General features: G+C 43.9%; 1 protein-coding gene across 8 annotated transcripts in view; it reads left to right on the forward strand.

Moving 5' to 3' along the window:
- The window catches only part of ADGRL1 (adhesion G protein-coupled receptor L1), a 185,224-nt gene that overhangs the window by 147,070 nt on the left and 16,352 nt on the right, over positions 1-21,802 (forward strand). For all 8 annotated transcript variants that reach the window (XM_048489780.1, XM_048489774.1, XM_048489777.1 and 5 more), the window contains 13 exons: positions 1,088-1,888; positions 6,598-6,912; positions 7,392-7,495; positions 7,646-7,831; positions 8,744-8,782; positions 9,821-10,004; positions 12,455-12,577; positions 12,663-12,868; positions 13,152-13,322; positions 14,094-14,303; positions 14,910-15,130; positions 15,480-15,546; positions 15,852-15,943. In XM_048489780.1, the coding sequence (XP_048345737.1) occupies positions 1,088-1,888; positions 6,598-6,912; positions 7,392-7,495; positions 7,646-7,831; positions 8,744-8,782; positions 9,821-10,004; positions 12,455-12,577; positions 12,663-12,868; positions 13,152-13,322; positions 14,094-14,303; positions 14,910-15,130; positions 15,480-15,546; positions 15,852-15,943 (2,719 nt within the window). The remainder of the gene's footprint in view (positions 1-1,087; positions 1,889-6,597; positions 6,913-7,391; positions 7,496-7,645; positions 7,832-8,743; positions 8,783-9,820; positions 10,005-12,454; positions 12,578-12,662; positions 12,869-13,151; positions 13,323-14,093; positions 14,304-14,909; positions 15,131-15,479; positions 15,547-15,851; positions 15,944-21,802) is intronic.

The raw sequence follows: 21,802 nt of genomic DNA on the forward strand, positions 1-21,802 counted from the left end.
TAGCTCCAATTTAGGGAAGAGTAATGGCTATTAATATGCCATTAATGTCGCTCCCTCTCATCTCCCATTCCAAGAAGGTAAGAAGGATTGAAACAGCTATTTCAAGAGCCCTTTAAGTTACTGGAGCTGAATTGGGAGCCCCTGTGAGAAATGAGAACAAAAAGAATCAGATGCAAAAATAGCTATTGGTGTTTATGCCAGCACAGTGTGGGGTTTAAGTGTTTCATGGGGGCTGGTGTAAATTAGCCTTGGCCTATGGAGCTGGTAGAACTGGTAATTTCAGATGCTTCTAGACCTCCCATGGAACAGAATCTTTGTGGAAGTACAACGGAGCAAACAGCAAGCATGTCCCTGCTCCAGGGAGACCTGTAGGCTACCCAGACTCAGAGAGCAGGCTAACACACACTATTCAGTGGATCCCTTAGGGCAGACAGCCTTACTGCTCTTTACTGAGCCCTTTCCTTTTGAAACTCTGATCTGACAGCCTTTATTTCCATTATGTTAGGATAGAACACACACACCCCCCCCCCACACACAATTAGTTTCAGTTGACAGGATCTAATTTAAATCACATGGGGTAACTAGCGCATGTTAAATTTTGTAGCCTGTAGATTTTAACCTTTTGTATGCTGACTTCCATAGGACATGTGGCCAAGGAATAGGGGCTAGAACTGTCAGTTCAACAGCACTCACACTCCGCTTTCCGCCACTCAGAATTTGGCAGGGTAACAATTTGACATCTCCAACTTAATGTACCAAATGGTGAAAAATAATTTGGAACCCCAAAATTCCATGTCAATTTGATCTGGAGAAAATGTTTTTTTCCTCTGTGATGCCTACCTGCTCCCTTATTTATTTAACTGGTCACCAAGCCCTCTCTGCTCAATAACAGATAAAAGTCTCATGATTGCAGCTGCTCTCAAAACTCAGCGCGGATTTCACTTCTCCTGCCAACAACCGTTTTACAAATTTATCCTTTCTTTTCTCTCTCTCTCCTCTTTCTTTTTTCTTTTGTTCTGTCACATTCTCTCTGGATTTTTCCCCCTTTTGCCCAATCATCCTTTCCTTCCCCTCATCCCCTCCCTAGTATTTGTTTGCCCGGGGACGCTGCACAAGATCCTGGAACCTACCTCGGCCCATGAGTCAGAACACCAATCTGGAGCCTGGTGCAAAGACCCTCTGCAAGCTGGAGACCGAATATATGTCATGCCATGGATCCCATACCGGACAGACACGCTGACCGAGTATGCTACATGGGAGGACTATGTGGGTGGCCGACACACAACGACGTATCGCCTGCCCAATCGGGTTGATGGCACTGGCTTTGTAGTATACGATGGTGCAGTCTTTTACAACAAGGAGCGAACACGGAACATTATCAAGTATGATCTGCGGACACGCATTAAGAGTGGAGAGACAGTTATCAACACAGCCAACTACCATGACACTTCACCCTACCGTTGGGGGGGCAAGACTGACATTGACTTGGCTGTGGATGAAAATGGGCTGTGGGTCATCTATGCTACTGAGGGCAACAATGGACGGTTGGTGGTGAGCCAGCTCAATCCCTACACACTACGCTTTGAAGGCACATGGGAAACGGGTTATGACAAGCGCTCAGCATCCAATGCCTTCATGGTGTGTGGAGTCCTCTATGTGGTGCGCACAGTGTATGTGGACGATGACAGTGAGGCAGCTGGGAACCGTGTTGATTATGCCTTCAACACCAACATGAACCGTGAAGAGCCCATTTCACTGACCTTCCCCAACCCCTACCAGTTCATCTCTTCTGTTGACTACAATCCACGTGACAACCAGCTCTATGTGTGGAACAACTACTTTGTCCTGCGCTACGCACTTGAGTTCGGCCCACCTGATCCTAGCACTGGTAAGACATAATCATTACATCTTCCTTGGTGGTCTCGCTTCCAAGTTTAGCTGCTGAGATCTAGCTATACCATGCTGCCTTCCTTCCCTTTGGTAATCATAGGATTGTCTCAAATGTTAGGGGACAAAAATAGAAGTGCTAATTTGCAGAGATCCCCAGTTGTTAACACAGGTACAATATTGTTCATAAAGCATACATGATCTTTGCGGCATTTGTGATTCTGTTTTGAAATAAGCTGGAAACGTACAAGGTATTGTGGGAGGGGGAACCATTTGACAAACCCCACTTCAGAATCTTCCCCTTCATTGTTGCACAAGCTATCACTGGCTTGAACAGGCTAATTCTCCCTCCCCTCTATTTTATTTATTTGTCAGATTTATAGGCAGCTTTCCCCCATTGGACAGGCGCTGGGTGGCTTAAAGCAATCAATAAATACAGTTCTAAAATCAACAGTTGAATACAGTCACAGTGCCATAAATTGTCAAAACAACCATCCATCAGAGGGGGAATGAATTAATCACCAAATATAAATCAGTTTTGAAGACAAAGAGAAGGGGAGGGGAAGGGAAGGGAGGCCAGCCGAGTTGGACATTGTTACCATCCTCAACTACAGGCCTGGTGGAATAGCTCAGTCTTGCGGGCCCTGCAAAACTATAACAAGTCCTGCAGGACTTGAGTCTCATTTTTTGAAATAGCATTCCACCAGGCCAGGGCCAGAGCCAAGAAAACTCTGACCTTGGTTGATGACATCCAGGGTCCACCAGTAGACTGTTATTAGCAGAGTGAAGTGTCCCTTCAGGGATATATTAGGAGAGGCAATCTCAAAGGTATGAAGGCCCCAGAACATTTAAAGTTTTACAGATTAATACCAAAACCTTGAACCTGATCTGGTACTTCACCTGGAGCCAGTGCTTAGTTGATTCACCTTTTTGCTTCCAGGAGCATATTCAGTCCTCATTATACCATTTTTGAGTTGTATTCTTTATTCTTTATTTCTTTCTTTTGGCAAATTTACCAAGTCATATATTCCTATATGTCTGAGTAATCCCCCAAACATGTCGAAATCCTTACCTTGTCCATGGATGGCCAGTTTTACTGCTGTTGTGATTTTCATGGAGGCACTTAGATATAGCAATAGTAAACCTATCAACAGGCTTTCACAAAATACACATAGCTTAAGATGGCTGCACTTTGACCAAAGCAGATCAACGTAAGATACTATAAGTATTTGCAAGTAATTGAGCCCACAACTTTCCCCAACTGCTGCTACTCAATATAGCGGCCGTCCATCAGAGTTCAGGAAACATTCAGCTAGAATAAGGTTTCAGTCCCAGAGCTGGCTTTCTGAAAATATCTCTCATTTCACTCCTTTGCCACACACAGGTCTTTTGGTTCTCATCATACAGTAAGCATCAGAGAACCTACTTACCTCAATTCAAACTCTCCATGTCCTAAACAGAGTTAGTGTGTGCCTGAAATCCTGACAGTTAACATCATGTGGAGTTTAAATTGATACAGATGGATTGTCTGATGTGGAGCATTTGGCAGAAGTCTGGAGTCTACAAAAACCAATTCCTTAAAGATGGACTGGAGGAGGGGAAAAATCCAGTGCTTATTTTAGACAGAATAAAATCAAGATCAGCTTTGCCCAGGTGCAGTGGCAGATCCAGATATATTTAGAACCACATGTAGCTAATTTCCTTCCCTTCCTTTGTCTGATCACCCCGACTCAACAATTGCTGTCTGGGTAGCAGCATTTGAGCTTATGCTCGGGGGGGGGGGGGGGGGGAGTTCATCCCTGATGTGAATGCAGCACTGGCAGTTAAACTTAACTATGATTATGTTTTCAGGCAGAGGCTGTTTTTAGGGTTGGGATGAGAGTGAGATAAGAACCAAGCTAGGTATGTTGCTGGGAGATCTTTGAACAAGATCTTTCTGTTTTTTGTTTTTATTTTGAATGGAAATAGTAGCCAAGCAGGATCTTGTTTTGATTTGAGACAACATTGAAGGGAAAGAGGGTGTTTCTCTTTATTTTCCATGTGTGGCATCACCAGTTGAAAATGACACTGAAGTGTCAGAGGGTGTTTCTCCTTACTCTCCATGTGTGGCATCACACACAAGTACATGCATACACACAGATCTGTGGTGGTATTAATCTTTGAGGGGGAAAAGGCACCCATGCTTTGCTTTGCCTTCTTTTGTTCCCTTTCAGTCCTAGGAACAGCCAGGAAAGGGGAGGGTCGCAGTCCATGAAATGTATGCAGGAAGGACTAAGCCAGTGGTGGCAAACCTATGGCACTCCAGATGCTCATGGACTAAAATTCCCATCAGCCCCTGCCAGCATGGCCAATTGGCTATGCTGGCAGGGGCTGATGGGAATTTTAGTCCATGAACATCTGGAGTGCCAAAGGTTCGCCACCACTGGACTAAGCCTTCTTGTTTCCCTGTACTGAATCCTAACAGGGAGAGCTACTCTTTCCATTTTGAAAATTCTGGGAAGGTCTCTTCATGCATCTCTCACCATCACCTCTAGTTTGTTCCCTAGATTCTCACCTTGGAAATCAGACATTGCCCTTCAAACCTGAAGATGAAGCTGGCGAGAAGGCCATTGTGGCATCTCTCTCCAATTCCTTCAGCAGTCCTGTTATCTGTTTCCCTTCCTCATCTGCTATGGTAAGCAGATTTCCAGGTGTGCCATAGGACAGGTGTGATGGAAGATTACAAGATTAAAGAGGGAAGGGCTAGGAGGACTTCTGGCTGCCTTTATGCAGTTTCATCTAGAGTTAAAAGGCAGTTTCTAGAGAGTAAAAAGTCACCAGGCTGGTTAGGTTAAAGAGAGGGAAATGGTGGTTATCTTCAAAGTTAACATGTTCTTGCTTAAACTTGTCAAATAGCAATTAAATTCAAATTAAGTGTTAAATAACAATATAATCTTAGGAAGCTTTGTCATAATCGATTGCACTCATTATTACCATTTTAAAATATAAAATGATAAGAATGAAGATATAGCTCTTCAGGGGGGAAAGTGTCACATACTTTAAGGAGCGGTGTGTGTCACAGTCTCTCCCATGAAGTGTACAAGCCAAGGGGGATATGAAGGAATTAGCAAAGATTTGTAAAGACAGCTAGGCAGGGACCTTAGTTATAATGCTAACCAGAAAGCAGCATTCTACTACTCAGAAAGTTCATCATAAGCAGTCTGAATTACTGAAATCATAGTTTGCACAAACATTATTTAGCTGACCTAATTAATCAAAACCAATAATATGTGATTTAGGAGATGCATTATTTCAAGCATACCAGCAGAAGTGATTTTGAGATGGTGCCTCTCATTATTGCAAAAAAATAGCCAAGAAGAATTATTGTAACTCATGAGATATTAGCTATCAGTAGAAAGGAGTCAGAAAACCGGTAGTGAAGTCCAGAGGAAAAAGAAAAAAAAACAGCTTCCTTCTATAGTAATTGGAAACCCATCCCTGATCCTTCAGTATTTGAATATTTAGTAGCCTCTACCTTTACTATCTTAAGCCTATTGCTGCAACCATGGTAGCTAAGAATGAGTATATAAAAAATCTGAGATTCTCTAGAATCTAAGGATATTTTGGAAGTGTATCCTTTAACTTGAAAGCGTATCCTTTATCATAAGTGTAACTTTGTTGTACTACATTAAGACCCTGGCTGTGGTGCTAGCTTTTTTTTACTCCAAAATTTTGCTGTTTGGTTGCTAACAGCCGACATCAGAGTGGTACAACACCTGCTATGCTTACAAACATTCCCAGCTTCACCTACTGGCTATTCCAGTTAAAAGGATCACTTAGGCTCCATCCATCCTGTTCTTCTTCTCTCTTAGCCTATGATGGAGCTCCACCAGCCATCTTTGATGTGGAAAGGAAAGGAAAGGAAAGGAAAGGAAAGGAAAGGAAAGGAAAGGAAAGGAAAGGAAAGGAAAGGAAAGGAAAGGAAAGGAAAGGAAGGACAGGCCTTCCTGCCTCTTCCTCTGTTGACTTACCCTTTCTTCACATCCTCACCTGTCCTCAGGCGCTCAGTCATAAAGGCCACCAATGCCCCCTTTTCCCGCCTCAAGGGCCTGCCAGGCCAACTGCCCTTTTCATGGAGTATTTCGCACTACTCGAACCTCTCAACCTTTCCAGGGCTTGACTTGTGTGGCCTCACTGATGGTGCCTCACAAAGAAAAATTCTGAGGCTTTCTTGGGGGTGGTGTTTTTGAGGAGAAATAACAAAATGCGTCCTGGCACAACCTGATAACAATTATAGTCATTTAGACATGTTTAAAGCATTCCACAGTCAGTGGTTTGGGTAGCAGAACTGGAAAAATCTTCTGCCTGAGACTTTGGGGAGTCAAGTGGACAATTCAGAATTAGATAGGTCAGTATTCTGACACTGTCTAAGGCAGCTACAGGCAGTTGCTTAATCCCATGGGTGTAGCTTTTGGAGCTCAAATGCTTTTTGGGGGAAACTGTCAAGAGTTCCTACAGATAACACATTTGTGTCAGCAGCCCTAAGGATACCTGATGGGAGATCATATTCTCCAGCTTATTGCAGTCTGGTGAGATACAGAAAGAAACTTTGAGATAAAATTCATATTGCTATGTGCACAATGTGAAAGAACCTTGGAAGCCAAAAGATGGAATTGTAGAGATGTTTGTGTGTGGGAGGAAACCTCTTTCTAATTGTCTTTCTGTCTACAGGCCCAGTCACTTCCACACCAATCAGCACTACAACCACTATTCGCCCCACTACAGTCACCAGCACAATCTCACCTGCCGCTACGACCACAGCTCGCCAGGCACCTCTCACCACCCACCCTATTGGTGCCATAAACCAGAAGGGAACAGAGCTACACCCAGTCACTGCCTTAGTACCCAGCACCCGCCGCCCACCAGCAAACAATCAGCATATTTCTCCAGAGCTTTTTTGTGAGGCCAAGGAGGTGCGACGTGTCCAGTGGCCTGCCACTCAACAAGGCATGCTGGTTGAAAGGCCTTGCCCTAAGGGCACACGAGGTAAACTAGCTCCAAGCAAAGATATTTTACATATGTCCCAACCCCAGGAGTTTCTTCTTTGAAAGCTGGAGGTGTATCCAGTTGTTCAAATAGGGGAAATGAGACCTCTGGCAAAGCACAATTTTTTCCGTTAGATGAAGGTAGTTTGCAGCTGAGGGCAGCCTTGCTCATGACTAAAGTGGACTTAGCTAATTTGAGCTTTTCCTATGGCTGATGCACTTACTAAGCTTCAGCAGTCTGAGCAGCTGTGACTCCATAGATGGCAAATTCAGGAGGATGAGCTGCTTTTTCCATCCCACGCTAATAGAGCTCTTCTGTCAATAGCAGCATTGTCCTTTGCTATATTAGTCAGATGTGAGAAGTGGGCTGGCATTGGGCGGAGGTAGATGGTGGATAACCATGTATAATTAAATAGCCTATGTGTACATAAGCAATCAGACTCTGTCTCTTCTCACACTCCCCTGCTTCCCTATTCACAGGCATCGCTTCCTTCCTGTGTCTTGCTTCCCTTGGAATCTGGAACCCACGGGGTCCTGACCTTAGCAATTGCACAAGTCCATGGGTCAATCAGGTGGCTCAGAAGGTACTGTTCTTCTCTCCAAAACCTTCTTTTTCATTGCAGTGAGCATCAGTCAGGCATATCATACTCACAGTGAGGGTTAGAATTCATGCCTGCACAACTCTTTATGTCTGACTGAAGCCAGTTGTGCATTCCTGTCCCCTTTCTTGGCAGATCAAGAGTGGAGAGAATGCAGCCAATATTGCCAGTGAGCTGGCCCGCCATACTCGAGGTGCCATCTATGCTGGAGATGTCAGCTCCTCTGTCAAACTAATGGAACAACTCTTGGACATTCTGGATGCCCAGCTTCAGGCCCTGCGCCCCATTGAGAGAGAGTCAGCTGGCAAGAACTACAATAAGGTGCATGGCATAGAGCATGTTTCCGGGGAGCCTGATCTTAGAGGGCTCCGTGTGTTTATTTATTCAATTTTATTTTATTAAATGTATATCTTGCCCTCTTTCCAACAGAGGTTGGGCTCAGGGTGACTTACAAAAATTTAAGATATCAATACAATAATTCTTCCCTTTTTTACCTCAATTTGTCCATTAGTCAAGTAGAAATTCAATAGGTTAAAATTTCATTCCTGCAGTGATGGTGGGGAAGAATGTTATCCACTGAATTTCTGCCTACTGGGCAGTTTTTGAAAGCACAGTTACTATCCACAGTAAAGCAGTGATCTAGGGGTTGCGTCAAAGTATGTGGAAGAAGAGTTGGGGCTCCTGGGCACTGGGGAACTGTAATCACTGAGGGGCAGAAGGATATGACTGAGAGGGGAAGGGAAGGGCATGGAGCCTGGAATGCACACCCACATGCTTCAAGTGTCCAGCAATAACTTTGAGATTCGGGCCACCAAACTGCATGGCTCCATTCAATTCAGTGGGCCTTCCTTGAAAATCTTTTGACTTATACTGGTTGTCAGTTTTAGAATTCACTGATTAATGTAATTGGAATTAGTGTGTTTATTTATCACTTGGATATTTCTACTCAAATCTTAATAACATTAGCTTTATGTTTGCTTTGTGACATGAGAAAAGCAATTAGAAAATAAGGATAAGAGTGCAAAAATAAAATAACTTAAACATTTAAATGCCAAATAGCCAACAAAATCCATCATTTAATTCAGAAAACGTTCTTGGTCTCCTGGTTGATAGCGTCTTATGGCCCCGTAATTGTGGGTACTTTCTATAAGTAATTCTGTTCTAATTAGTTTTTCCCTCTGTTTCTCCCCCTGACCCTCTGCTTGCACTGGGTATGGATTCCGCACTCTGCAGATGCACAAGAGAGAAAGGACATGTAAAGACTATATTAAGGTGAGTGTGAAACCTAGGTAGGAACTCCTGTCCAAGAAGCAAAGAAACCACAGCTGTGGATCTCTGAGTTACTGCAGAAGAACAATAAGAAAGACACACTTCTCCCATCCAGTGAAATGGCTCTGATGTGAGATCTTGGAATGGGCCTCCCAAATGAAGACCCTCCAACAGAAAACTATGGAGAATTCATATGAGTGGTTAAATAATCATGTTAGGCATCTGTCATTTCAATTTAGTGTGAGAAGCTACTTATTGGTAGTTGTTCTTGATCAGAAAATTGCTAAAGAGGGAATGCTTTAAAACTAGTCATTACTTTTATGTGTTTTTACATGCGGGTAAATACAGACAAAATACCACTTCCATAGGACTGAAAGCTTATCCAGAGGTTATGAATGGTATCCTTTGGCTATTGTCTCCCATGTCCTGATTCCCTGTACAATAGTACCATAACCAGCCTGTGAATATTAGATAGATAATAGATACAATGGAATAGCCTTGTTGCAGATTAAACAGTTTGGTCTTCATACAAGCATACAAGAAACATGGCAGATGCCCTAAATTCTGTGAGTGGGAAGAGTTAGATGAGTACTCCTGTAACAAAATAAGGCAGTGGGGAAGTGCATATAGTGGGGTTTTTTAAATAAAAGGGAAGGGGATATCCAGCAGGCATGCATCATGTGCCATGCACACAACCACATTACCTAAGTCAGTGTCATGTCTAGGAAATGAATGTCATGTTCTTGAGTGCTTCAGAAAATGCTAAGCTCCTTGTAACAAAAGAAGGAAGACACCTGAATTGAATGTTGCAAATAAGTTAAACTTGTGCTTTTTTGCATGAAAATAATATTATTATGAAAAGGTTGTTGAGGTTGTAGAGATGCTACAGGAGAGCTTCACAAAGTCATACATTTGCCAGCCCTTCAGGATCAAAGGGAAGGCAAGAGGGAAGGAGGCAATTCAAGGCCAAAGGAAAGGTGATTGAAAACAAATGAATAGGATGTGGGTTTCTCAATCCCTAATAGCTCCATATCGTTACAGGCTGTAGTGGAGACAGTGGACAATCTTCTGCGCCCTGAAGCACTAGAATCATGGAAGGACATGAATGCGACGGAGCAGGTGCACACAGCCACAATGCTGCTTGACATCTTGGAGGAGGGGGCCTTCTTACTGGCTGACAACGTCAAAGAGCCCGCCCGCTTTGTTGCAGCCAAAGATAATGTGGGTGAGTCTGAGTGGCCTGACCTTGATGTCAAGAAAACGAGGAAGGGGCCCTGCAGTCCCTGCTTGGTGCCTTCTTGTAAAAAAGAGAGTCATATTAAAGATAAGCCATAAAAAGGAGGTGGTACTATTACCCCCCCCCCAAAAAAAAGGTCCTTGAGTCATGACCACTGGAACTATTTTTCTTTGCTTCCTTTGCATCCAAGATTCATGTAGGGGATTCTCCTCCACCCCCTGCTCCCCAAAGGGTTATATGTGTTACATGATATATTGGCCAAACAGATTTCCTGTACAGATACTACATCCAGGAAGGACACTCCATGCCCTCCCCCTGCTCTTCACTATAACCGTACCATTACCACCTCCTAACTTCTGGAGCTGATTTCAAGATGGCAGAAGATAATCACCTTGGTTCCTCCAGGAAAGCAACTATTTGAACAATGTGATGGTGCCATTGTGAATAAACAAAATTGAACTCTCTGATTCTATATGGAGTACCCCTGGCCTTGACAGAAGAGTGCATACACCATCTTGCCATGGCTATCTTGGTCCACTGGGGGCTTTTGCTACAGAGTGTTCTGCTCACCTAAAGGACATGCACACTCTAGCAGTCCATCACACTGGCAGGCTCCTCATTACTTAATATTATATGTGCATGTTTGCTCATGTTCGGGCAGAGGAGTAGCTGGGCCAGAGTGCACCCAGTGTGTACTCTGTGTTTCCCACCACCCCCTCTGTGGCACCCCCCCACCCCAACACTTACCTTATTGAAACAGTGCAGGCTGGAGAAGCAGCCTGTTCCATTCAGGCTGAAAACGGCCTGGTGGGAACTACACTTCCCATGAGACCTCACAAGGTCTCCTGGGAAATGTAGTTCCCGCCAAGCTATTTTCAGCCTGAAAGGAACAGGCCGCTTCTCCAGCCTACACTGTTTCAATAAGGTAAATGTGGGGGTGGGGGAAACACCATGGGGGAGTGGGGTGCCGCAGGGGTGGCGATTTTCCACCCCTGCCCCCCCAGGCATGCGCCTAGTGCAACACGCTCACCCTGGCCCCCTGGTAGCTCCACATCTGTGTTCAGGAGATATTGGTTGGCTCTTATACAAGAGAATTGTTGATAGTGTGGCATAGACTCTGCAACTGTGGTCAAGTTGGAGCCTCCCACATATTAGGCCTTGACTGTCCACTTGTTGCCTTGACTTAGACAGCCCAGGCTAACCCAATCTCATCAGATTTTGCAAGTTCAGGTGAGTGGCCCTGGTTAGTATGTGGATCATAGACCACCAAGGAAGCCCAGGGTTGCAAATCACCTCTGAACGTCTCTTGCTTTGAAATCCATATGGGATTACCATAAATCGGCTTTCCACAGTCACTACTTGGCTCCACCACTACTGCTTATTAGATACAAACCATTACTAAAGCTATTGCCAAAACAGTGTTATTCATAGGGTTGCCAGGACCCCCAGCTGCCAATGGGAGATTGGGGGTAGTTGCCAGACCCAGGTTGGGAAACTCCTGGAGATTTGGGGATGGATTCTGGGGAGGATGGGGACTTCAGTGGGGTACAAAACCATACAGTCCACACTCTTCTCCGGGGAGGGGGGGGTCTATACTGATCTCTCCAATATAGAGATGAGGTGTAATTGCGAGGGATCCCCAGGTCCCGCCTGGAGGTTGGTATCCCTAGTTATTCAACCCCTTTTGTGACAAGAATGCCACCTAACAAGACATCTTTGCTTGCCTAGAATTATTGGAGAATTTTGGCCATTATGGTTGTACAAGACAATATTCTCAGTGCAGAAAATGTCAGTAATTATCTTCAGCTCATCTTTAAAGTGACACCTTCCCCATATAGGAAAAATCCAGAAAATGAGATTTAATTTCTGGTACCAATTTTAACCAAAGCCTTTAGAAAAAAATAAGTACGAAAGGATAGTTTTCTGCCAGTCCTCTCCTTTTTTGTCACTGCTGCTCCGATAAAGTGACCCCAGAGCAATAAAAAACCAAAATAGACTGTTTAGTCAGAGAGTGAAAATGGTTTATAAATGAGGAGAAAGAACCAATCAAGGCAAGAAGCAAGCTAGAATGCTAGATTCCTACACCAGAACTGTTGCACACTAATTCACCACAGTTACATGTACAAAACATATTAGATTATCCCCAAATCTAGTGTTAACAGTGACAAAGCAGATATGAAAGCCTGATAGGTCCAAAGATAATTTTATGCAGAAGACAGAATATAATTAGCACAAAGAAAGAGAGTTTAAAATGGAATCACCCCTTTTTTGTTTCATTATTCCAAATATGAGGTAACATGCAAAGAACTCCGTTCTTTTTTGATAGTGAACATACAGCTTAATATGAAAAAGGATTTGTTTAAAAAGCTGTTCTGGATCTTGTGGCAGCTGTTCTGCCTATCTCTGCTAATTTTACCCTTCCCTCCCTCTCTGTGCAGTGCTTGAGGTGTCCGTGCTGAATACAGAGGGCCAAGTGCCAGAACTTATTTTTCCACATGATTATACTACCAGAAACTCCATCCAGTTGTCAGCGAATACTATCAAGCAAAACAGTCGTAATGGTGAGTTGGAAATCAGATTCAGACCTTGGGATGGAGAAACGACCCCAAGGGCACAGCCCTGATCTCCTTTTGCTTCCCTCTCCAGGGGTAGTCAAGGTTGTCTTCATTCTCTACAACAATTTGGGTTTTTTCCTCTCTACTGAGAATGCCACAATCAAGCTGGGCAGTGAGGTTGGTCAGCATAGCCCCTCGCTTGTCGTCAACTCACAAGTAATTGCTGCCTCCATCAACAAGGAATCTAGCCGTGTCTTCCTAATGGACCCTGTCATCTTCACCCTTTCTCACCTGGAGGTGAGGCTAGTGTAACACTTGGGGACACTGTGCCCACTGCTCATCTCTTCCACATCCCAACCTGACACTTGGTGGTCTGTCTTTGCACACCATTCAGCATAGAAAATTTTACAATTAAGGATATTGTCAACAACATTGCAGGCGTGTATGCTCTTCTTGCTTAAAAGTTCACTTCCTTTTCTCGGTAACCAATTATCTTCCTTTATCTCAAAGCCTAGGCCTCCTATATTTGCCCAGGCTTTACTGTCCACATCACTGATGACTCCTACTTGTTTCCATATAGGACAAGAACCACTTCAATGCTAATTGTTCTTTCTGGAACTACTCGGAGCGCTCCATGATGGGTTATTGGTCCACGCAGGGCTGCCGTCTGGTGGAGACAAACAAGACCCACACCACTTGTGCGTGCAGCCATCTCACCAACTTTGCTGTGCTCATGGCACATCATGAAATTGTAAGAACAATCACAAATAGGGGGTTGGGGGATGTGCAAGATTGGGAAGTGGGAAGACAGCTGCTCCCTGCACTAAATAGGTCGTGTCAAGGTCGCCCGCTTATAAAGCCCTTGGTATCTTTAGGCTGCTTATATGTGTCCCATGTAAGATGAGAGTGGTTGGCCCCAATATGAAATTTTAGGAGCTATTTCTTCTGCATTACTGCCCAAAAAAACCATGGATTTCAAAGACTTAAGTCTCTAGCACATTGGTGGGGAACCTATGGCACTCCAGATGTTCATGGACTACAATTGCCATCAGCCCCTGCCAGCATGGCCAATTGACCAAGCTGGCAGGGGCTGATGGGAATTGTAGTTCATGAATATCTGGAGTGCCATAGGTTCCCCACCACTGCTCTGGCATCTTCCATTGCAGAGATATGCCTTTTCCCTTATATGTCCGCAAGAGAATACGCTAGAGACTTGCTTTTTAAAAATGAAAAAATGGGAATTCAAATAACTTGTTACACATACTGGTAAAACATCATATCAATGTGACAATATGCTAGTGCCAATTTTTTTTTAAATAAAAAGGTCCCCCGGGGCAAGGAGGAGAAATCGGCTGCCCCAGAATCAATTTCAGCAAAAACAGCTACACTTCCCAACAGCATTGAACAGGGGCAAATAACCTGTGTGTATAAATGGCCTGTGTTGTGTGTGAGGGAGGGCAATATGGCAAGAGAAGGGAAGGAAAGCCATACAGATCTTATTTCATTCACCTTCTTCTTTCAGTACCAGGGCCGCATCAATGAACTGCTGCTGTCTGTCATCACATGGGTAGGCATTGTGATTTCCTTAGTCTGCTTGGCCATTTGTATCTCCACCTTCTGCTTCCTGCGTGGACTGCAAACTGACCGCAACACCATCCACAAGAACCTCTGCATCAATCTCTTCATCACTGAGCTGCTTTTTCTCATTGGCATTGATAAGACTCAGTATGAGGTATGCAACAGCAGTCTCCCCGCAGAATAATGAAAATAAGGGATGTGATAGTACAGGACAGTGCGTGAGGGGTAGAACACAGTCCACTTGCCTGATCAGCACAGCAAAAAACTTTGTTTTAGGAAGTGGTATGAAAGGCTTTTTGGAGAGAAGCAACCCAAACTGCAATGGGTTCTTAACCTGAATCAGGACGCAAAAGCGAGTGGCGAATATCTTGCATATGGATCATAAGACCGGGAGGAACAGGAAAGCCAAAAGGCGAGACTGTTGGAGGCAAGATTTGGGTGTGCTGCTGTATAGTATATAACATGGCCATAAAATGCAGCCTCTTGCTTAGAAATGTTATCTGTTGTTTAATACTGAACATGAATAATTTTCAAGATTTTCATGTGCAAGAAAGACATGTTCCTTCTGTTCAGCAGTGGGGGAGGAAGCAAAGCAATGGAATGGAGGAAAGGGAAGATAAGGGCAATAGAGGGTAAATATCTGCTGGAAAATTCAGTCTTGCAGTAGATCAGGGCCATCCAAGAACAGTTTTTGCACACATGCACGCGCGCACACACACACGTGTCATGCTAAAAGGATTTTTCTCCCCCCCCCCTCCAGATTGCGTGCGCTGTCTTTGCGGGGCTGCTGCACTACTTTTTCCTTGCTGCATTCTCCTGGATGTGCCTAGAAGGCATCCACCTTTACCTCATGCTGCTTGAGGTCTTTGAGAGCGAGTACTCCCGCAAGAAGTACTACTACTTGGGTGGCTATTGCTTCCCTGCCCTTGTAGTGGGTATTGCTGCCGCCATTGACTACCGCAGCTATGGCACCGACAAAGCGTGAGTATAGAGAAGACCTAAGAGGGCGGCAGGTAGCAAAAAGAGCATTAAGGACACAAAAAGAGCATTAAGGCACAAGTGTGTTAGCAGAGAGTTATGCCTGTTCATGGGAAGTGGCACAATGGAGCTGACAAAGCTGGCCTATTGAACCGAGGGTGGGGGTGGGGGGGAGATGAAGCAGAATGTTGTGAGGGTGGTCATGATGCAGGGAAAAGGAACCTGAATCAATAAGGAATTCATAGAAAAGGGGATTTTAGGGAGAGAGCTTTCTCATGTCAACAAGCTATGAAGTAGTCAAGCTTTGAAATGTCTACTGAAGTCTCTGTGCCTTTGCGCTCTCTTTTGGCAGATGCTGGCTTCGAGTTGATAACTACTTCATCTGGAGCTTTATTGGGCCTGTCTCTTTTGTTATTGTGGTGAGTCTTTAGGAATTGTTTGGGTACACTTGCACAAGGACTCCCTCAGCAGTCTGAGAAGCAGTCTGCCTACAAGCAGACTAGTAAGAGAGCAAGTGTTCTTGCTTTAGTCTTCAGGCCTCACATTCTTCTTGGAACACAGAGAACTTGCCCTCCCCAGCTGCAACCACTATGGTAGCTGTTGTACCCTCAGAATCTTTGTCAGAGTTGGGCTCTGGGACAGCTGCCAGCAAAGGCCAAGGAAGTTGCTTTTGTGCTTTGTATTCCCTTACCCTGCCTCACATACACCTGTGCACCTTTCCCAGATCAACCTGGTGTTCCTCATGATTACTCTGCACAAGATGATCCGCAATACATCTGTCCTCAAGCCTGATTCCAGTCGCCTGGATAACATCAAGTGAGTTGGTGTTCTGTTTCTTTCTGACATTCTAGTTTGGGTTCAAACATCTTTCTTCTAGTGCTCACATCCAGTGCCTTCAGTAACTAGCTGTTCTAAAGCAGTTTATTGAGAGAAAGGCCAAGAAAGATTCATAAGGGAAAGCAACCAACTGTACGTTTAAAAGGACAAGCTCTTTAGCCAGATAACTATCAGTAAGTCCCAGCAGCATTTATCTTCTAACCCACAGCTGGGAATAAAAAGCATTTGCTATAAAGATTAGTAATCGAAGGGTTGCTTCAAACCATCCTTTTAACATTCTAGGAAGTGGGTTGACTCAGCCCACTAATACATGGCAATATCATGAAACACTTCTTTGATCATCAAGGGCCTGGGGCACTGGTCAGTTAACAATGAGCTGTTTTTTCTCCCCCAACCTCCACACTTCAAGGGCACACGTAAAATCAGCTTTCATTCCTTTCATGTAAGAGAATTCGCTCTTACTCCATCTCACCCTCTCAGATTATCAGAGTTAGGCTACTTCATTCAATCAGGTGAGCGCAGTGATGCCAGCTGAATCACCTAGCAAATGAGGTGAGAGGTGGCCCCCTTTAAGTCTTATGCAGCAAAGAGCCTGCAAATGCAAGACTGTCAGAAGCCATGCATTACTCACAGGCTCACATCTCTGCAGAGGTGACACTACAGTCCTTCCATCTGCCATGAGGACTTTCACTCAGCATGCTTTCCAGTTGCATGCTGGGATTTTTTTTGCTTGTGACTGGGTGTACAGGGAGAAGTGGATACAGCCTCCCCACCCCCACCCCCAGACACACAGAGTTTTAGTGTCCTCTCCAGCTCCTGTCTGCTCAGTTGTGAAATAACATTACTGACATGTCTGCACATAATGTGAGCAGTGAAGCCACTAGTAGCTTTACAGGGTTGCTTGAGATGTGAAAATGGTACAGCTGAAACTGCTTCGCCCCATGCACTGCCGTCATGAATAGAAAAGAGCAAAGCTCCCATCATATGCCTAATACAAAATCCTTGTAACAGATTCCAAGATCTGGTTTTGGGTAGGAAGACTTTTATACTCTTCCATAGAGAATAATCCACAAGTAGGAGGTGGACGCCCTTTGTTAATGCTCAGTTAAGATAAAACACTCCTTAATTTAAAGTTAAGTAAGTTATGGAAGTGCAGAATTCTGTAATCCTGCCAGCCACGTAAACTACCTTAGCCTCGTGCAGGTGACCTACACCAGTACTTAGGGTTAATGAGGAAGGTGCTGAGGAATATGGACCGAAAGAGACCACAGAATCTCCCAGGGTTCAGTATGAAGCCACGAAAGAAAGAATAAGCGAGTTGTAACTGAGCCAGTGGAATGTGGTTGAGGTACTGAAACATGCTTTCTTGTTGAGGAAATATGCATAAGATTGGATAGCTTGACTTGCAGAATGGGTAATGCGGGTCATCTCAAGTGGAGCAAGGAGCAAAGAGACACGGAGTTTTAAGAACCAGCTTTTTTTAAAAAGTGTGTCTTAATGTTGTCATCCCTTTCAGTGATAGTTGAATTCATTGACTGGAAGTGTTTGTCCTTTCTCTAAATGACTATGACTTCTACTACTAACATTTATTATTCTGCACTACTGTTCAATTAACACTGCTACTAGATTCTGAACAGAACATGGGAGAAATACAGTTCCAAACACGAGTGAGACACGATAGGGACAGTCAGGATTGATTATAAGAGTTAAGAGGGTGGGATAGGGAAAAGACTGTGGAAGCGCAGGAACGGGCAGAGCTGCACAGGGCTTTGTATTTTCATTCTTAGGGTGGAATAAGAGCGCTTTATTTTTGAGTCTCTGATTTCTCTGCATTTTAATCTTAACTTGTTTTCAGATTAACACTTGTGTTACTTAGAAATAATCCTAACCACGTTAGCTTGAAAATAAGCCTCATTGATTTCAATGGGATTTATTCTGAATCAACTATGTGTAGGATTGCAGCTTTAATTGGCAGAGGAGCTGTTGCTGATTAATAGTATTATCCGTGATATAACCATTGTTCAGCTCACAACTCATCTCCTGCTATGCTGGTTTATCCTGTTTTTTTCCTTAATTAATTTATAGAAGAGTTTAGTCAATTTTGTCATTGTCGACATGCTCTTGCAGCTCCCTTCTTGCAATCTTATCTGGTTTATTGTATTTCCAAATAAAGCTGTTCAGCAAACACAGAAGTAAGAAATAAACATTTTAACACATTGTGTTTTAGTTTTGATGTACATTACTAATAGACAGGTCATTGTTTCTAATATTGATAGCCTCCTATTTGAAGAGATAATATTAGGAGATCTGATTGTAAGTGTATTACAAAGTAGTCCAGGGACAATTGCAGTTTGATCCTATCTGCATTTATTTGAAACTAGTTTTTAAGTTGTTAGTTGTTAGAACTGCAAAGTTAGGATCATTTCATTGTGCATTTATCTGAAGTTATTCCTTACCTGTTGAAGATTAAAATGTCTTTCCCCCCAGCATCACTGTTACAAGGATGTCACATTTTCCCAATACTGAGGACTAAACTAGATTACTGGTGGCAGACGGGGTCCAAAGTGGTCCCCAGGATGTGACTGACACAGCTGCATAATATTCAAGATACTTGCTGGTCATAGCTTGAGAGCCAAATTAGATGTTTGGAAGCAAACACAGGTCACCACCAAACAGCTGCAAAACAGTAAGGGTGCAGTGAGAAAACAGTGGGCGAGAGAAAGTGCTTAACCCTTTTTGTAGCTGCCACTTCTCACATGCAATCCGTTCCCTTCAGCTGCTTTTCTCCCAGAGTTTCAGATACATGTTTCCTGGAAGGGGTTAAACTAGAAGTTTGCAAGGGGAAAGGGAGGAAAGTGTTAAGCGCACACATATTACCTGTTGCAATTCTTCATTGCAAATCATGTTGTTTTCCCATCACTTTGTAATCATTCAGTGGTAACCCAATTTCCCAGAGACAGATGTGCCACCAAATTTATAGGTTGACTGCTCAGTAGAGGTGAACGGCCTAAAGGGACATGGGGTCACCCATGTCCCTGGGCACACGCCACCGCCGAGCCCCACCTCCGTGCAGGCCAGCTTTTGACCTCCTCAGGCTCTGCCAGCCTGCATGGAGGCCGGGGGGCGGAGCTCAGTGGCACTCGGCCCCATGTTGCCCCACCCCACCCCCGGCCTCCATGGGGGACACAGGCGGGTGCCCAGAGAAGGGGATGTCTCTGGGCGCCATTTCCCCACGATACACCTCTGCCACTCAGATCTCAGTCAGCATGTCTGCTGGATGCTATGTGGTTGCCTCAGTCTCATGGGCACCTGTTGGACCCCATCTGTGATCTCACTGCTGGTGAGTGATGGAGCATACTTGTACCATTGGGTGACCATTTTTTTCATTCATTACGTGTCTGAGCAGTCCCCTATCATATTTCACAAATGGTTGCGCTCCTGGAGCTTTTTCTAAAAGTGCTGAATGTCATGAATCCTGTCATCCCTCCCACCAGTCCAATCCATCACGACTGCATTGGTAACCTGCGATTTTGTAAAGTTCTTCCTCTCTTTAAAAAAATAATTTCTTGGATCTGTCAAGTTTTTCCTGTTCACTGCAGGAGTGCCCATTAATTTTATTGTTTTTAAAGGACTGGAAATGTTATTCCACCTCACGCAGCAAGGCTATCTTGCCTGTGCTTTATGTAGAAACAGAATATTGTGCTAGAGCACAGACTGGAGTTAGCTCTAGCATAATGCTAATAATAATAATTTAAAAACAAAGAAACCTAAGAGAATTTCCAGGCAGTGATCATTTGATTTACTTGAAGGACTGTAATTCTTTGGGTTGGATCCAGTGATGCTGTCATTCAAGGGTCTTGGATCTCCCTTGATTTCCCCACTTCTAGGAAGGTTGATTCCTCAGGGGTGCAGAACCTGCTTGGAGTTAGTAGTCATAAGTGTTGGTGGGCTACAGTGAAGAGGAGGGAGGAGGCAAAATTACTCCCTCTTCCATCAGCATAGTTCTAGTGACAGAAGAGGGGAGTGATTTCTTCACCTTTGTCCCCTTCATTGTGGGCTGCTGACCCACATGGCTGTTACTCTGCCCAGGTCACACAACCCTGTGAATTATTGTTCTCAAAGGCAGAAGGTATTTCTGGATGGAGGAGAGTTCACAACCACCAGCACTTCCTGCTGACAGATCCCTGGAGCCAACCCTTTGGTTCTAAAGCACAACTCTTCGTACATTCTCTTGGTTACACTGCTGGCATTTTGAAACACCCACACATATTAAATTGTGTGTGGCGACCCCCTGCTAAACACCAATATAACATTTGGATGATGAGTGGTAGGGAAAAGTGGTAGATAGATATACAACTTACAGGATTTCTTTGTTAAAATGTGTTTTTTAAGCAAGCAAGTGAAAGCAGAGGGTAATGATCTCAAAAGTAAAACAGGCAGTTCTACACAAATTAACAATGGTCCTCTGTACAACCAAAATAAGACATCCTGGGAATATCTTTAAAAGACCCATCTCCTCTTTTTTTGTCTGGATAGGACAAAATAAAATCAAGCATCTGAGGAAAGAGTGATTTATTTCTCCTGCCCAATCAAAAAAGCTCTCACTTTCATTTTCTGCTGCTTGACACCTCTGTTGTGCTCACCATTTACTAAAGTTGCCCGGGTCGTTTCCTCTGCACACATCATGCCCATGCTTCCTTTTTTTAGCTCAAAAAGCACGTGGTTCAACTCAGGAATATATAGTTTTCCCATTTTTAAAAAAATTCAATGAGCTGGCTTCAAAGACATGAACATACAATATGAGAATCAGCTGACTTGGCAAAAAAATTGCTAGTTTAGCACTTTCACAAAGCCTGGGTTGAGCAGAAATAAAATGTCCTGAAGACATCTTGGGGGAAAAAAACTGTGCAGATTTCAGCCCCAAAACACTTTCCCCCATCCTTGAAACGTTTTATTTGTGCTGTGCAGAAAGAGCCAGTGCTGAGCATTAAAACCCTATGTCCTTCGTAACTAGTACAAGCCTTTATTGGCATAAAATAAACATACAAAATCAGCATACAAAATTTGCCCATTATTGCTCACAATTATAGACACTGGTACTAAAATACTAAATACTAAAATATATACATGGTCCTTCTGTAACTACAGGACATTCCTTCAGCTAAGTTAACCCACCCAAACGTCATCGGACACTGACAGAAGCCAGCAAAATCACTGCTGGCTATATATGTCCTTTCAGACCAGTACAGCTCTTCTATTGGCATAAAATAAACATACAAAATCAGCATACAAAATTTGCCCATTATTGCTCACAATTATAGACACTGGTACTAAAATACTAAATACTAAAATATATACATGGTCCTTCTGTAACTACAGGACATTCCTTCAGCTAAGTTAACCCACCCAAACGTCATCGGACACTGACAGAAGCCAGCAAAATCACTGCTGGCTATATGCGGTCCTTCGTAACTAGAGGCCTACAGCCCATTATTTAAATACATACCTATGATAAAGTCACCCATAGTGGACTATGTGAAAATATAACCCCCCCCCCTTCCCACATGCTGTTTGCTGCTTCCCCCTCCCCAACTTTCTTATTGTTTTCTGTTGTAATAGTGTAGAGCAGTGGTTGCGTGTCCCCCTCCAGGAAGGGGAGAAATGGTTCAAAAGGGGCTTGTAGGAAGGTTCCCCATTCAGCCATGAAAGCATCCTGGGCGATTGGACCAGACATAGCCTAACCCAAGGGTAGGGAACCTTTAACACTCAAAGAGCCATTTGGACCCGTTTTCCATGGGAAAAGAAAACACTTGGAGCTGCAAATAATTTTTGACGTTT

The sequence above is a fragment of the Sphaerodactylus townsendi genome, linkage group LG03 (genome assembly GCF_021028975.2).
Source record: "Sphaerodactylus townsendi isolate TG3544 linkage group LG03, MPM_Stown_v2.3, whole genome shotgun sequence".
Taxonomy (NCBI): domain Eukaryota; kingdom Metazoa; phylum Chordata; class Lepidosauria; order Squamata; family Sphaerodactylidae; genus Sphaerodactylus; species Sphaerodactylus townsendi.